We start from the raw sequence: 12,843 nt of genomic DNA on the forward strand, positions 1-12,843 counted from the left end.
GCACATCTATTGCAGGCCCTGAACCAATGGTGGAAAATCTGCATTCCCACAGCATGGTCCAGACTATCTATAGGACACATTTTGGACTTCAGGAATGAAAGGACTGAGTTGACCCCTGACCAGGATTCAAACTCGTAACCATACAATTGTGCGTTGAGTGTTCTGCCACTGAATCACCTGGGCAGATGTTATTCAAGTCCTCATCATTGTTAGTCATAATCAATGCACTGCTTGATGAAGGCCTCCCTAAGCTACCTTCTTGTAAAGGCTTGTGATGCATCAATATAAATAGCACCTGCAAATGGGATTATTTAATCCCATTTATATTTATCACAAATAATTATTACAATTTAATTATTGGGGGCTGAAAATAATTGTGGTTGAATAACCTAAAATAAATTAGGATCGTTGTGCTTTGGTGTTTCTCTTCTCTTTAAAACGTAATGTCTGGAGTAGTGAAAGCTATACTAATGTTTAAATAATGTATGCCCTTTCCAAACCTCACTCATCCTTAATAGGACTATGTGAAGAGGAATCACATGCTCTTATGTCATATTCGTAGCACAACTTGAGGATAACTTGGCTAAGTTTTCCCAGAATATAAAATATCTAGCACAAACAATTATTTGAAAAAAAGAAAGATGGATCTGCTTTTGGGTTGGGGCCTTGAGTCATTTAGCTGTTGCACAAATGTTCCACTGGTCAAGGGTAATAAACACGTAATTCTTACCGCAACCGATAAAATAAGTGAGCAGACGAAATCCAAATGCTTTTGCCATGGAAGTTCATGCTTTTGGTCAATTATACCTTCTCATAGACTTTCACTCTGACCATTGTGTCAGTCCATTTATTTTACTTTGTGAGAAAATAGCCATAAACGTGGAACATGCTTAAGTTTGTTTCGTCCGCATTTTAATATAGCACTGTAAATCTGTATTGTGCAACTAGGAATTTAGGCATTCATCAAAGGCCATTAAGAGCCTATCTGGCCAGACAGTTGTGTGGTTAGAGCGATCATAAGATCGTAACATTTAAGCCTGGTTGATGGTCACCTCACCTCATCACTCCTCTGAGGGTCCATAAAATGAGCATCACTTTGTGGAAAGTCAAGTGGGAGATTTGTCCCACCATGAGAATGTGTTATTTTAACCAATTGTTTCATGGCCACCAATGGAGATGAGGGCCAGCTCACATTCACTTCAACAGATAGACTGACTTTTGCCTTTTGTAAATCATTATTGCACTGATAAAGTTAAGAAAAAAATTGAATATCCTTGATTCACCATACAATTTGGCGAGGCAACCAAAATACACTGCACAACCTGGTGATGTTGCTTTAACGTCCGTCAAGGTTGCTTAACATGAAAGCCATTTTGGTGATGTTTTTACAAGATTATATTTGTTTAAACAAATGAGTGTTTATCCATGTCGACGACTTCAATGTTTGACTGGGCTTTAGGCACTCAATGCAGTACTCTTAGTTCTTTCGGTAAAGTCACGTAGGTAAAAAATGAAATTAAAATTCATAAAATTCATTAAAAATAAAAACAATAAAATCACGACGTCGTGATTTTATTGTTTTTATATTTTTATTAATTTTAACAATTTTAATTTCATTTTTTACCTACGTGACTTTACCGAAAGAACTAAGAGTATGAATCCTTGCAGTCACGAAAGCTTCAAATCTAGAACTCAATGCAGTCTTGGTGGAGAAGTGGACCTTATTGTGATACTTCGTGCAGCAGGTGGCATCTCCTGGAGGCTTCAGCCAAGACGGTGTCGGTGGCTGCGGAGTGAACACCTCCGTTCTCCTGGGCCACCAGCGTCGCCACTCAACAGGCCGTCTCAATGGCTGGCATCAACCTCCGCAGCACCACGCACGGGACTCTGGGATGGCTGCTGCCCACCACGGCAGCCTCGGCTGGCAGGAAAATGGCCACGGAGGAGCTCTCTCTGGGAACGGCCTGAGCGGTAGCACTGGTGAGGCGAACTTCCGCTGCAGAGGCCTTGGTTCATTTAACTAAACTTATTTAACTATTGTTTTCAATAATCAAAAGCACAAACGCAACACCCCTTTCTCAGCATGTCTCACGCTCTCACGTGAATCATACCTTACACACACAGTCTCTGTACAACACTTTTGCACAAACATGTATAAGGCAGTGAACAAATACTAAGAACGAACACCTCTTCAAGGCAATGATGGCAGGGAGAGAGATGACGTTTTGAGCATCATTGCTGGCCAACCTCATTTCCCCAGTGTAAATATCAATAGCATGGTGGCAGATACTGATTTAAGGCCGTGTCAACCTAGTGGAGAGCCAATCCAAGTTCAGATACCACTTGAAACTACTTGCCACTGATATGGAGGCACACAGGCAGATCTAAACATAGATATTTTAAGTGTTTATTAAAGTAACATGAACTAAAACTTATAATGTAAAGTACTTTTATAAACACAATGATGATTAAGTACTGTAGGCTATGAATATCCATAAATCCTTGTTAATGTACATTGACCCTTTAGGCTACAAAAACAAATCTGAACCTGTGAGCTTGCAGCAGCACATCTATCGTAAAAAAAACTTTGTGCTTTTTTTATTCACTATTTTTAAGGTTCTTGGAACTGGCCACAGAATTAGAGACTGTCAACAACTGTGTCTGCCACTTAGGAAAGCTTTGGATATGCTTTCTAAGCCGAGGCTTTCCGGCCGGAAGGCATAGGCAGGAGGTGTTGTGAATAAATGCACCAATTTCTACATGTATCCTTGGTGTTGCTATTGCCAGTTTTTAAACGTGTCAGTGATTGAGATTGTCTAGGGTTGCTTTGGGGATATATGTATGTATGTATGTTGAACTTTTTCACATCGTACATTGCCAACTGTGCTAATCAGAGGTGTGGAGAAAGGATGTTAAACTAAACACAAAAAGCATTTCTATAGAAATGAGTTTTACATGTTTCCTAATATGGGAAGTAAGCGCGTTCCAGATGGCCGTGGCAGAGCATCTGAGAGCACGCGATGCAGTGACCGTCTGTGTAATGGCTAGCCAAAAGCCGCTGCTACGAGGATTACCAGAATTTGCGTGATGGTGTGCGCTCCTTGATGAAATCAGCAAGGTATTGTGGTTAATTTGTGGCAAGCACTTTGTGTGTCATGAGTTCGACCTTACAATGTATTCGTTCGGCAACCGGAAGCCAATGCTGTTCGGCGAGCACTGGACGGACATGGTCGCATCTTGCAATACCCATCACGAAACATGCCAAAGAGTTTTGTACACGCTGCATGGATGATGGGGAGATGAAGTGGGTGCGAGACTGTGCAGGAAGTGGAGACAGGACACACGGTGGGTGATTTAAAGAGAAAGTGGCAGCAGTTTAATTTTAGCTGCCGGGTGGCAGACTGTTACAGAGGGCACATGCGGTCCCAGAGCAATAGCAGCTTAGGCAAGATACCTGTGTCAGGCCACTGGGCATGGATTAAAAGCATGGGGTGGACGAACGTTGTATTAAATGTGTCGGACTAATTGCGTACAGCAAGTTCCAATATGTGTTGTCCAAGACTAAAATAGGTGCCTATTAAGTTCATAGGATTTGTACAAGTTCAAGAAACGATCAAGGCTACTGCTATTTCTGTTATCACACCGTACCTTCTCACTACCCTCTGCCAGATACACACTTGACACCCATCCTCGAAGGTCTGTGGTTATAGGACATTGGAGGATAGCTTCAAACCTTTGAATGGCTATTTTTTTATGTGCGTTTCATGATTGTATCTACAATTATTTTCTGTGACGTTCCATTCTGAGCTTCAAAGTTGCTGACCTTTCAGCTAAAACTTGATTTGCCCAATTTCCACTCAGAATCTCTCTTGTCCACATTTATTAACACGTAATAATTCATAGTATAGCGATATCCTCGAATAACATTCTTCATGATATATAATGTAAGCATGTTAAATGCACATACTTATGTTGCGTTGCATTAGATGAACGTAGTTCCAAAGTTCTGGTGAAATAAAAATTTGCCTACAGTGGAAAATCTCACCTTTATACGAGCATGATGATTCATCCATTGATTGCCTATGATTGTGGCCTACAAACTGCATCGGTCAAGCCAGCACATGTCGCTGCGTGATGTCACAGGTGGCTATGACGTCAAATGGCATATTGATCTGTGGACCATTTTTATTCCTCGAGTGTTTGTGAAGTCAAGCCAACAGATTAATGATTTATTTAGTTTGGTTGAGTGGTTCTAAACAGATGACAACCACTGTGATGAGTAACGTATAAAGTTTTTATTTGCGGGTAATTATTTGTTGTCGTCACTCTTTGGTTCTCTCGGTAAAGTCACGTAGAAAGAAAAATAAATTAAATAATAGCATACGACGTTTCGATTGCAACACAAGCAATCACCATCAGGTACAAATGAAAGAGAAAACAAACCTAGTATACTTAGAAATATAATGCAATACAGCTCAGAGAGTCGGCTAACATAACAGTCAACACCCTACCTGGTTGATTACGTTCTTCCAAAGATTGCTAAATTTGAGAGAGACAAAACACAGACACGGAGACACATAGACAGACACATAAGCGGAGAGAGATAACACAGAGACACACAGAGAGAGACACAAACACATAGGCACAGATGAGAGTATATTCATTATAAAGTAGAAAATACATACATTTTAATGAGACTTCACTATTTCCAAAAAGCATAATTTTTTAACTCGAGAAAAAAGTAAGCTTTTCTCGTAACAACACTTCACATTCGTCTCGTTCATCCTGGGACAGCCTCGCTATGCACTTACAAAATAGAATGTTAAGTTACATACGCTTTGGTGGAGTTGGTTGCTCTTAAAAGACACCATCATCCTATGTAAAAACTTGCACCCACCATCGGGAGTGTTGCATATCCACCGCTGGCTTAGGACCATTATAAAAGAAGATGAGCACCGCCGCGATGCTCAATTGAGCAGGAGATCACGTTCACCTTTTTGTGCATTGCCCGCACGCTGGTCCCCAGGTCTGCTGAAGCGCTCTGCGTCTCCCACACCCACCTCGGCAGCCTCCAGCCTGGCGCACCAGTGGCTGTCGCACGAGGACCTACGCCCGCGGGGCGTACCAGGCTTGCACGCCCACCCACCGCCGCCGCAGCCGCCACCACCACCCCCCTACGTGGTGTGCCTGCCGCCATCGGAGCTGCATGCCCCGCTCTCGCCACAGGGCAGCGTGGCGTCATCGGGCAGCGGCGGCAGCAGCGGGGATCACCCTGACGACGGGCCACCCCTCGCTCGCAACACCTTCCTGGAGGAGGGCAGCGGCATGCGGGGTGAGCACGGGTGCAGGGTGTAGCAGGCGTGGAGGACAAGCACGCAAAGGAAAGAGTTTAGAGGTTTTACTGTTGCCTACCACCATATCGCCCGGAATCATATCCGAAAAGCTATGCAGGGTTGAAGCTAGATAGTATAAAAGCTTTATGGTGGGCAGCGCAGGGCAATACAGCAAAATCCAAAGTTGTGTTCTTGTATTCTCCAACATCTATGTTGCTTGCGTTCACCATCTCATTAGGACTAGTGTGGTTGTTGTACGGTCAAATCACCCGCATGATCAGCAGGGCGTGTGGGGTAGCCCTCTTCCCTCGTTGTATTGAAAAATGAGCTGTGCATGTACGTCGTTCTATTGATTAACACAATCGATTTTAATTTGCATTTTCTGCATTACCCTGCAACTGCCCGTTTTTCTCAGATGTGCCGGCGTGGCTTAAAAGCCTTCGGCTCCACAAATATGCAGGACTCTTCTCCCAGCTGACCTACGAGGAGATGATGTCGCTCACCGAGAAACACCTGGAGCACCAGGTAACTGTGCTGACTTGAGTTTGCCATTGAGACCAATGATGTCAGTGTTTAAAATCCCACAGCTGCTGGATGAATTCTGTAGGGAAATAAACAAAAGCAGGTCTCCTGCTGCAGACATTAAAAACGCTGGATAGCTGGTGGGCTACGTGAGCGTCAGAGTTCTCGGCAGCCACCAGTGAGATCCAGCATTTTAATCCAGACTCCCGCCATGAATGACTAAATCAGTGTTTTAAGTTAAATGAGATACTGACACCCAATAGCTCTGTAAAATTATCATACATTTTATTTTCTCACTTAAATTAGTATGTTATAGCTGTGCAGGCCAAAGGACATGATTTCGTTTGGACAATTTTATGTTAATCTTTGCTTGCAACCATCGCCAACAACACATTAACCATGAGCCAGGATGCCAACTTGTTGGCCAACGGAATTAAATGACATATTTCTGTTAAACTTTTGAAAGCAGGGTGTTTGCTTGACAGTGATTTGTCTACATTACTTAAATTATTCTGTTGAAATGCATGTGTGGAAATGGCTAGGAAGGCCCACCATGCCCATCACACCAACTTGCTGCACCATAAACGAGGCATGTCCAAACTTTTACACTGAAGGGTGGAACGATGAAAGCGCAAACAGCGGCTTGCCACATGTATTAATAGAGATATTTTCTAAATGGATGTATGAGTGATAAATGAGATGTCTTCAGATGAGAGATCTATGAAAGACCGGATATTAATTTCTAAGCGAGAAAGATAAGAGGCAGGAGATGTATTCAGAAGAAGCCTAAGAAGCAGGACATTTTTTCAGAATATATGTAATAGAGGTATGAGAGATTGGTGAAAGGTGTTATCAGAAGAGAGATATGAGAGATTGGTGAAAGGTGTTATCAGAAGAGGAAAGCGATAGAAAATGCAGAGCTTCCAACCTCTGACTGCCACGATGCTCATTTAAGCAAAGACATTTTGACTTTTGATACTTTTTTAAAGAAAACCTTTAGGGTTAATGTCTAGTTGCTTACTGATTGTTGTGTTTACCACTTCAGCCCATTAGAATTGCAGCTGTCTCATAAGAACACGCTGCAATTCTAATGTTGTAAAACAGAGCATTGTTTCACACCTTTTGCATTCATTTAAGCAAGAAAGCATCTCCATTTTCACTTTTTTCTGTCATTGTATTAAACTACTTTCTACTCTGTTCTGATATTTTAGATACTGTTTAGATTCTATGAAATACACAGCACACAACGATTGGTGAATTTGTACGCACATGCCACATAGACGTTCTCGTGGCTGTGGGTGACCGTCCCCTCATGTCTGCAAGATTAACGTGAGCAGTGTTTGTTGAATTACTGTGTGAGTGGAGATCACATGCTTCCACGTGGAATAACAAAAACCGCGGTAACGTGTTATTTCTTTGGATGGTAATCCGAAAACCATTTGCACAGCAGTCCTGTGCCCATACATCATCCAACAGACCGTGACTCTTGGCAAACAGCATGGCTTGACTCTTTAGGCATGATGTCATATGCAACGTTACTGGAGGTAGAGTCTTAGCTTAAGTCTTTCAAGTATTGTTCTCATAAAAACACGTGGCATAACTACTATCAACACACGTGTGTGCCTGTTTAACATATTTTGTTAAACTTGGTGCTACGCTAACCATTGGGCTTAATAGATTGTTGTCCACTTGTGGTATGTGCCTCATACACAGTATTGAAGTTGAGCCGTCGGTGCTGCTAAATCTGTTTGGTGAGGATTTAGCTGAGCATCCGTATTTAAGCAAATATTTTCAACTTTCTTTACAAATCATTTGAATACCTCTCGGCACAGCCAAAGCAATTTTAGTGGGGGGGTCACACAGTTGAGTTATCCTTAAAAGACATTGTAGTTGAGTGCTAAACATGTTCTCCAAGCTTAATATCTGTCTACATAGCCACGGTTTTGCAAAATCATTTTTTAAGAAAGTTCAATGCCCTTTCACCTGGTCTCGTCAGATCTCAGACATTAAGTAGGCTCGAGCCTGAATAATGCTTGGATGGGTCATTTCCATACACAACAGGTTATAGTCTGCGGAGTGACATGGTGCGTAGCACATAAGTGCAGTACAATTAATTTTACTGCCTTCATTCCACACTGACTAGCATGGTGAGGTCTGGCCAAATAACCCCTACGACCCACGTGGCATAGGAAGGCCCTCATCCAGCAGTAGATGTACAAAGGTTTGTATGTGCACAACAAGAAAGAGCCTTTTAATATTTTAGCTGTTGTGTACTCATTTACAATGATGGCATGTTTGTGTGAATGAATACCCACTGTTAACACAAGTCAACACTGTCTCATTTCCCAAAGTGATTTTATTTTATTTTTCTACCCACGTGACTTTACCGAAAGAACCAAAGAGTATGGATTCCTGCAGTCACGAAAGCTTCAAATCAAGATTGATGGTGCCTGTCTCCATTGGCGGCCCTGATAGTGGTTAAAATGTACATCGTTGTAGAGTTTGCCTCCCAATGTATGTTATGATGCAATATGAGTTAGCTTTGGTGGACAGCTGGGCAGAATACTCGTTGGTGTCCCCTGGGTTGTGGGTGAGCAACAGCTGCTTCACAGCATCTGTCACTGCCATCTGTCGGCTGGAAGCTGTCTGTGCATCTGTCATTCAGTTCCAGATCATGATGGTCTCTCAGCCTTTTTGCTATAACGTTCATTTGTGCTCGCATTCTCACCCACCTCTAAACACTGCAGTTGCTGCTGCTGCTGCTGCACTCAAAGTTGGATCTTAATTTTGCGTTTGCATCGCGAGTAATCGATCCCACTGCTTTGTGTTCGAACGTGCTGGCGTTCGCTTGGCCCGCACAGTGCGTCACCAAGGGGGCTCGACACAAGATCGCTCTCAGTGTGCAAAAGCTGCGCGAGCGCCACGATGTGCTGCACTCTCTCGAGAAGGTGAGGAGCCAACGCAGTCGATTTCTCTTCAGTTGAACGGGAAGAGACGATGCAAACAGCTGTGCATCACGAATTTCATGCTTTGCTCGTGAGAAATACGATTTGAAAGTCGTACCCACTGACAGGACATTACAGCCACATTTGAGTGCTGTCACAAGCTGAGAGCCTGTAACCGCCCCCCCCCCCCTCCATTACACCATGACAATGGGGCATGGTGGAAGTTGTGCCATATTAGTTTTCTGGATCTCAAATTGTGAAGTTGAAATTGAAAGCTATAAAGGTGGCACACTGTCCTGCGCTTGGATATATTTTATTTGCTTCGGTTACTATCGAGTGCCTCGGTGCTGTCGAGTGATATTGTCATGTGACCTCCCTTGCCAGTATCAAAATATAAGAATAGGTTTTACCCGTTCTGGCAATGAAACAGGTGTTAAGATGTTAAAACACCAAACGAAAACCTTTTGCAAGGAATCAGGTCTGCATATATATGGTTAATGCAGACATGATTCCATGCAAAAGGTTTCAGTTTGGTGTTTTAACATCTTAACACATGTTTTATTGCCAGAAAGGGTAAAACCTATTCTTATAGAATGATATTGTTTTGATAGTTTGGTAACATTAAGCACAATTGCTTCTTTCAGCTGTTGGCTAATTCAGTACGATCACTTATTAGCCATTCCCCATGTATTTTTGAATTAAAGCCACTGCATGCCTGCACTACCTTTTCTTAATTCTCTACAACTGCAGTTCATTGTCAAGGTTGTAACTTCATCTTCTACCTTGGCCGGCCCTGAAAATGCCATCTGTTATTGTGCAGATGCCCAAAAGGTGGCAGCAGAGCATAGGCAAAAATACATATTTCATTAATGTAACATTGTGCACTGGTTACTTGGGATTCCCTTAAATTGCGTACGATTTAGAAGTCTGGTTACTGTTTGCTTTTGAAAATACTTTTTTTTTACCTTTGGCAGCTTGGCTGCATCCTTTTTAATCATCTAATCAAGTCCAAAATATGCCATATATATATAAATTGTCTGGGTGGCTCTGTGTTTAAGCACTCAACTCCGAATCAGAAGTTTGTGCTTCACTTATAACCTGAAGGTTGTAAGTTAAAGTCCAGGTCGGGAAGTGATGATTTCATTTGCATGAAAACTATATAATTAATTTGCTGGAAGTCCAGGGTGGTCGTCATGTGGAGGCAGTGGTCCCTGCCTAAGAATGTGGATTCCTAACACAGGAACGTCACTCAGATTTGTATCACTCTTATTCAAGCAGGGGGGGGGTGCACTTTGATGTTTCAAGTTATGAATTAGGCATGGAAAGATGCGTCGATATTTCAATAAAAAAAACAATTGCTCACAATACTCGCATTGAAACATGAGAATCGATTTATTATTCGTGTAAATTGCATGTCATGTATATGCTTACATTACATGGAGGCCAATTGAATGTACACTACCTTACAAATGCAAACGGTATAAATGAAATGGTAAAATTTGGACAACATAGATTTCTAATTCGAATCGCAACCTTCAGTCGGGTAAAATCATTGCACCGCTGGGGGGGGCGTTGAAGAGTTACATTACTTTATGAGCAATAGATTAGGTGGTCATGATCTTTTTAAATCCTTTATATTAAGTTCACTTGCTTGCTTATTAAGTTCACTTGCTTGCTTGCTTACGACCGTGCAAATCTTTCGATCGTTTTTTAACCCACTTCCCGTGATCCAATCGAGCTGACATTTTGCACACAGACTCGTTGTGCGTGACAATTTATTTTCGTGAAAAAAATGTTCAAAAATTTTACACCTTTTAGGAAATTTTTTTTTTATATTAACCAATTGCTTAATGGTGGCAGACAATCATCTGACCCATAGGTGGCAGCCATCTCAAGCCAGAGGACGAGAGGACTCTAGCCGCCCGTTTCAAAGACCAATCTGGGCTGGGTTGTGGCCCATTGAACACGCATATAAAGGATTTATAGTGAAAAACTTTGTTTTTACGGGTTAATTTTTTGTCTGTTAGGCTGTTTCTTCACGATTCTCAACCACTGACCCTGGTTCTCTCTGCATTCGCAGGACATAATGGAAGGCGGTAGCTTGGTACGAGCCGCACTGCAGGAACTGCACCAGATGATCCTGACGCCCATTAAGATGTACTCGCCGGCGAGTGCTTCTGCACCCAGTGCTCACCAAGGTGAGCATGTATGTACGTATGTTGAACTAGTTTCACACCGTACGTAGCCAACCGTGCAAATTGAAGTTGCGGGGAAGAACAACAAACTAAACACAAAGAGCGGTTCTAAAGAAATTAGTTTTCAATCTAGATTTAAAAGTGCATAGCTCCAGTGGCTTTCTGATATCGGAAGGAAGAGCGTTCCAGACGACCGCAGAAGCACATCTGAAAGCGCACGATGCGGCAACCGTCACTGTTCGATGGCTAGTCAAAAGCCGCTATGAGAATGACCGGAGCAGCATCTACCACTGGTGTAGGGGTGTTACGGAGGGGCTGTATACATAGGATCACACGGGAAACAAACACAGTGGGCGGGGCTTCGTGAGTGCACGGGGAGGTGCTCTCAACGACGTCCGCACAGGGCAGCCTGGGGGGGCTGGCCCCACCCCTCAGCGGGGGGTTTTGGTATAAAAGGGGATGAGCCGGAGAGCTCGGGGTACAATGTTAAAGCTAAACCAGTGAAGACCGAAGATCGTCTAGCTAGAGCCCTGGACTCCCCTGGGTCGCCGCCCTTGTCAGGGCCGCGCAGGACCGAGCCAGCGGCGTGGTCCCGAGAACCAGAGCTAGTGCTCTGGGACTCCGGGTACCGTAGCCCGACTTACCAGTGTCGGGCCAGACAGCCTCCCCTAGCCCGTTAGTGGAGGACTAGGAGGTAGGTCAGAGATAGCTAGCAGTGTATTCCCAGCTAGCCGGGTGAGGGGGCCGATACCCCCTCCAGTGTTGTATGTCCGCGGTTGTGACAACTGTTGCGGAATAAATACGTGTGCCTCAACCCCGGCGTCCAAGAGTCCTCAACGATATTACACTGGTACTTCTTCTCTGCATCGGGCCGGTGCACACTGTCACTTGGACGTGATGCTGCTCAAGCGTGGCTGGATATCTTCTGATCAGCGATGAGCTAAGAATTATAGAATGGCGTTTTTATCACCTTTGGAGGCCCTGAGACCGAAGTGAACATCCCAGTTTTCCTTCCTGAAGTCGAAGCTTTCCCCAGGACGATTCTAGATTTCCCACTCTGCACTTATTTTATCAATCCCAGAGGAATAATTTGGCAGTTAACCCAAGATTGAGATTTAAGCTCACAACATTTCAAAAATAAGTACAGCACGCGGCCATAGCACTACCGTTGGTTGCTTTGTAATTTATACAGAGTATTACCAAAGTACCCGTCAAATTTCGATTTAAAGCTTTCGTGACTGCAGCGATTCATCTTCTTGGTTCTTTCGGTAAAGTCACGTAGAAGGGAAATAATAAAATAATAAAAATAAAACATAATTAAATAATTCTCACGACGTTTCGGCCACAACGTAAGCAGCCGTCCTCAGGTGAAGAAATGAGACTTGACACAGGAGTCAATGCAGATAAATGCAACCCCAGCTGTCTTGAGTGAACTGACAATAACCAAAACTTAAAATACACTTGTTCCAGACAGTGGGAACCATTGAACATTACTACTTCTTGTTTTTTTACAAAGCAAGGTATAAGAACCTTCAGAAATTTAAGTGTTGCCTCATAAGGCACAGGCATCTTATGAGGTGTGATCAAAAAGTCCATGGGCCTCCTTTTATGGGAGTGCTGCTAAAACTCTATTATTACATAATCAGGGATTCTTAATTACACCGACCTATAACCTGTATTTAACTGCATTCTTTGCGTAACTATCTGCATTTCGACAAGCTTTCCCTCAAGGCCATGATAATTATCAGTCAACCTTATGTAGCATAGAGATGTACGCAGTGCGCGCAGTTTAGCGGGTGCAATTAGATGAGCAGGTGTGCACGTTGGAGCATGAGGTTGGTGCCAGAA

At 43.1% G+C, this 12,843-nt stretch overlaps 1 protein-coding gene and 1 long non-coding RNA gene across 6 annotated transcripts in view; one reads left to right on the plus strand and one right to left on the minus strand.

The window, feature by feature from the left end:
- The window catches only part of LOC144719992 (protein Smaug homolog 1-like), a 63,155-nt gene that overhangs the window by 31,840 nt on the left and 18,472 nt on the right, over nucleotides 1-12,843 (plus strand). For 2 of the 5 annotated variants that reach the window (XM_078596389.1, XM_078596388.1), the window contains exons 4-8: nucleotides 1,743-1,980; nucleotides 5,027-5,332; nucleotides 5,749-5,857; nucleotides 8,695-8,803; nucleotides 10,881-11,010. In XM_078596389.1, the coding sequence (XP_078452515.1) occupies nucleotides 1,743-1,980; nucleotides 5,027-5,332; nucleotides 5,749-5,857; nucleotides 8,695-8,803; nucleotides 10,881-11,010 (892 nt within the window). Of the gene's footprint in view, nucleotides 1-1,742; nucleotides 1,981-5,026; nucleotides 5,333-5,748; nucleotides 5,859-8,694; nucleotides 8,804-10,880; nucleotides 11,011-12,843 lie in introns of all 5 variants that reach the window. The other 3 variants (XM_078596393.1, XM_078596391.1, XM_078596390.1) reach the window with 3 other exon arrangements.
- Nucleotides 4,281-7,655, minus strand: LOC144719994 (uncharacterized). Its single transcript, XR_013585687.1, has 2 exons — nucleotides 4,994-7,655; nucleotides 4,281-4,539 (listed from the first exon to the last, which is right to left on the minus strand). It is a non-coding gene; the product is annotated as an uncharacterized LOC144719994 (long non-coding RNA).

Source organism: Lampetra planeri, chromosome 7, assembly GCF_965212315.1.
Source record: "Lampetra planeri chromosome 7, kcLamPlan1.2.h2, whole genome shotgun sequence".
In the NCBI taxonomy this organism is placed as follows: domain Eukaryota; kingdom Metazoa; phylum Chordata; class Hyperoartia; order Petromyzontiformes; family Petromyzontidae; genus Lampetra; species Lampetra planeri.